The sequence below is a fragment of the Nematolebias whitei genome, chromosome 9 (assembly GCF_014905685.2).
Source record: "Nematolebias whitei isolate Nwh7 chromosome 9, NemWhi1, whole genome shotgun sequence".
In the NCBI taxonomy this organism is placed as follows: domain Eukaryota; kingdom Metazoa; phylum Chordata; class Actinopteri; order Cyprinodontiformes; family Rivulidae; genus Nematolebias; species Nematolebias whitei.
In genome coordinates, this window is record NC_056506.1 from 14,638,425 (window position 1) to 14,641,863 (window position 3,439).

Consider the following 3,439-nt stretch of genomic DNA (forward strand, 5'->3'; position numbering starts at 1 on the left):
ACAGCAAGTCAAGACGAATCGACCACAGATGATGGATTGACGCACAGCCAGAGAACACATTCTGACACATTACGGGGCATTAATCGTCTTGAAAACTACTTTCCTGAACCATCTCAGACAATCCGTAGTCCTAGATGAAGGAAAATATCAAGCTGCTACAAGAAACAGCAAATTTAATCAAAGTAGATCTGAGGCAGCCTCCACAGAGTCGAGCTGCAGTCGGAATGATGTCATTGGATGGCGTTCCAGTTTCTCGCTTGTCGGGGAAAAAGATAAAGGATCGCAGCAACAAGCCTGTGTGATTCTCTTGTTTCTGAGTTTAAAAAGTTGTCAAATGAATATGCAGTCCACTTGAAGAACATGTCGGAAGAAGAAGAGGAGGAAGGCGTGAAGGTATAGATGTTGTTTTTGTTGTTTCTTTGTAGAAAAGCGACTATTACGTTCAGTTTGTCATTTCTAATAGTGGTCACGTAGCACAACAATAAAGTAGACCGTGGATTTATAATGAAATGTTGTATATTTCTTCACTCTAACACACATTAGGATCAGTAGCACATCAATAAGTAACAGATCTATTGCTGCACCATGGAACAATCTTCCTCTTCCTGGCGAGCCACTTCACTGTCCACTTTTAAAACTCTTAAATGCACATTTTTATCCCCTGGCTTTTGACACAGCCTGAGACTCTCTCTGGTTTATTTTTACTACTGTTTTTATTAGTCTTCCCATTTTAACTCTTTTTATTCTTCTTTGTGTTTAAATGTTCTTGATTTAATATGTGTACAGCACTTTGTTGCAGCAGTGCTTCATAAATAAAGTAGTAGTAACAAATAGTAGATTGATGATGAAATGTGGCCTGATATTACATACTTTATTTTTTACTTTTGCACACCTTTAACTTAGGCTCCTGAAGACTGGAACTAGGTGGAGATGAGCAAATCAAACCTTCAGACAGTTGAAGTTCAGGTGGAGGCGTCTTCATGGTCTGCAGGACCCCAGGACTGATGCTGCTGCAGCTCTCTGCATCATTTGTGCGTCAGAAATCTGCAGGAACAGCCAGAGCTGCAGCGTGCAGGGAGATGAAGTGTAAAGAATGATCATTGTGCTGCAGACCTGGTTCTGAGCACATCGGATTACATTATGAATGTTCTTCTGACCTTTGCAAGAAACATTTGGTGGAAAAAAGAAAAAGATTATATTTATATTTTTGATTTGTGGTAAAAATGAATGAAAAGATTCTTGTCGAGCTGTATAAATAAAGTAATAGTAGCAGTACATAAAGTGTAGAGTTATTATTCTCTGTGAGAATACTTGTGTGTCATTAAACAAGAGTTTCTCACAATTTACTGCTTCATTTTGTTTCATCTGTTGCTCACAGCTCGCAAGAAAAAAAGTCTCACTGATAAATATTCAAATAACATTTTATTAACAAAGTAGAAATAATCACAGTATATGAACTCTTCAGGGTAAACATTTAATTAATACATTTAATACAAAAATACATAATTTAACACAAAAAGTTGAGTTGTTAAAAAAAGCTCAAGAGCTGGTGCTTGACTCCATCAGCTCTTCAAACATGACACTAAAAAGTAAATGTGTTTAAAAAAAAAGGTAAAAGTTGTGTAAAAACAGCATTTCATATACAAATGAAGCTTTACTGAGCAGCTGCGTCACAAACCTTAAAACCCTGTTGGACGGACCAGTTGTTCCAGTGTCTCCTCGGGCTGATTCACTTCCTCAGACTGTCTGGAGCTCCATCACCTCACCATCCACCCTCCTGTGGTTACAGAAGTTGGATGCTGTAGGTGTGGATGTAGAGGACATCGGTCTCCTGGTGTTGGGCTGGAGTTCTGCGCGATGTGGGCGCTGTGGCTGAGTGGTTGGAGCAGTCGTCCGCTAATGCGAGAGTTGGGGGTTCAAATTCACCAGCAGTCACATGCTGAAGTGTCCCTGGGCAAGACACTGAACCCCTCATTGCCTCTGATGTGTGTCCCATTGGTGTATGAATGTGATAAAGCTCTGATTAGTCTCATAGAATGATTTGTTCAATTATCTTTGTAGAGATTTAGTAGAGTGCTGTGTGAATGGGTAAATGAGGGAACAGATTGTTGTAAAGAGTTTTGAGTATCTTGATCAGATAGAAGGCGCTATATAAGTACAGTCCATTCACCATTGTAAGTGCACTCGTCTGAACCACAGAACATCAACAGATTAAAATGATTAAATTTTATTAACTTTATCGCTGATGTTTCATTACTAATGAAACAACAGTTAATAGTTGAACATTTCCAACTGTTGTTACTACTACAGTACTACTTTACCAGCTGTGGCGTGCAACTCTCTGGGTTCTGCTAGTTGTTCTTCTACTAATAGAGCCTCAGGTCTCAGTTCTGATGCAAAGGACCAGGGACAGGTCCGCAGAGGGTCCACAAACCTGTTCCATGTCCTATCAAATCGAGGTAAACTAAAAACAGAACACAGCAGTGTCTCACAATAATCAGCCACAGACGGGGTGCAGTTATCTGCACACGTTGGTCACTGAAGTCTTCAAAAAGTAGTCTGGCCGTAGTTTAACATAGTTAAACAAAGTTTATGGTTGTTTTACAGGGATTCTAATGATACTAGTTCTGAGAGAGTTTTAAAAATTCAGCCAATGAGGCCTTAACAAAACACAAACATGAGGTCCAGAATATTTTTTAAATTCACTTTTAATACTAATTTGCTATTCTGAATAAACTGTTCGACTAAAAACGAAATGTTACGTTAAGTTCCTCGTATCATCGCTACCAATGACCACTGCTAACAACAATAACAATGACATTTCTGTGTGGTGTTTCTTGCATACAAATGGTGTTTTAACATGTCCTCTTATAAACACTGAACAGTACTGCGTGTATGACTGAATACATGTAAAATAAGTAATGCAAACTGCTAATAAAAGTAAAAGTAAGCGTTTTACTCAATGTTGTGGTGAGTAGCTGCCATCTCCCTCTTCCTGATTGAGAATTCCCACTTCATGGGCTGTTCCAGATGAAATGTTATACTCATAAGTAGGAAGTTCCCACTTCCCAGTACAACTGGAATGCACCATCAGATCCACAGAGAACATGATGCACCACACAAATGCCCGGGTTCGGGTGTTAGTACCGAAGAAATGCTAGAGTACTTCTTTCAAGTTTACAGTCACTCTGGGGTCAATGTCTTGGTTGATAAGTGCAGAAAAACTCCAGTAACTTCAATAAATTGCTTAAACTTCTCTACCACAAACTCTGGTGAGCAACTCCAGCTTTTATATCTCTAGCTTGGTCTAAAGCATCTCTGTTTACCAGAGAGCTCACTGAGGAGAGAGACATCAGACCAAAGCAATGGATTTCAGAAAATCAGTCTAGTGAGTTGAGGGCATCAGGCAGAGATGGGTCTTTGGGGCATTGTTCACTCC

The 3,439-nt window shown here is 39.5% G+C and overlaps 1 protein-coding gene across 1 annotated transcript in view; it reads left to right on the forward strand.

The window, feature by feature from the left end:
* Positions 1-360: 360 nt before the first annotated feature.
* Positions 361-3,439, forward strand: part of LOC119414889 (guanine nucleotide-binding protein G(I)/G(S)/G(O) subunit gamma-7-like) — a 66,354-nt gene continuing 63,275 nt past the window's right edge. The window contains exon 1 of the mRNA XM_037682008.1: positions 361-393. Within this exon, the coding sequence (XP_037537936.1) occupies positions 361-393 (33 nt within the window). The remainder of the gene's footprint in view (positions 394-3,439) is intronic.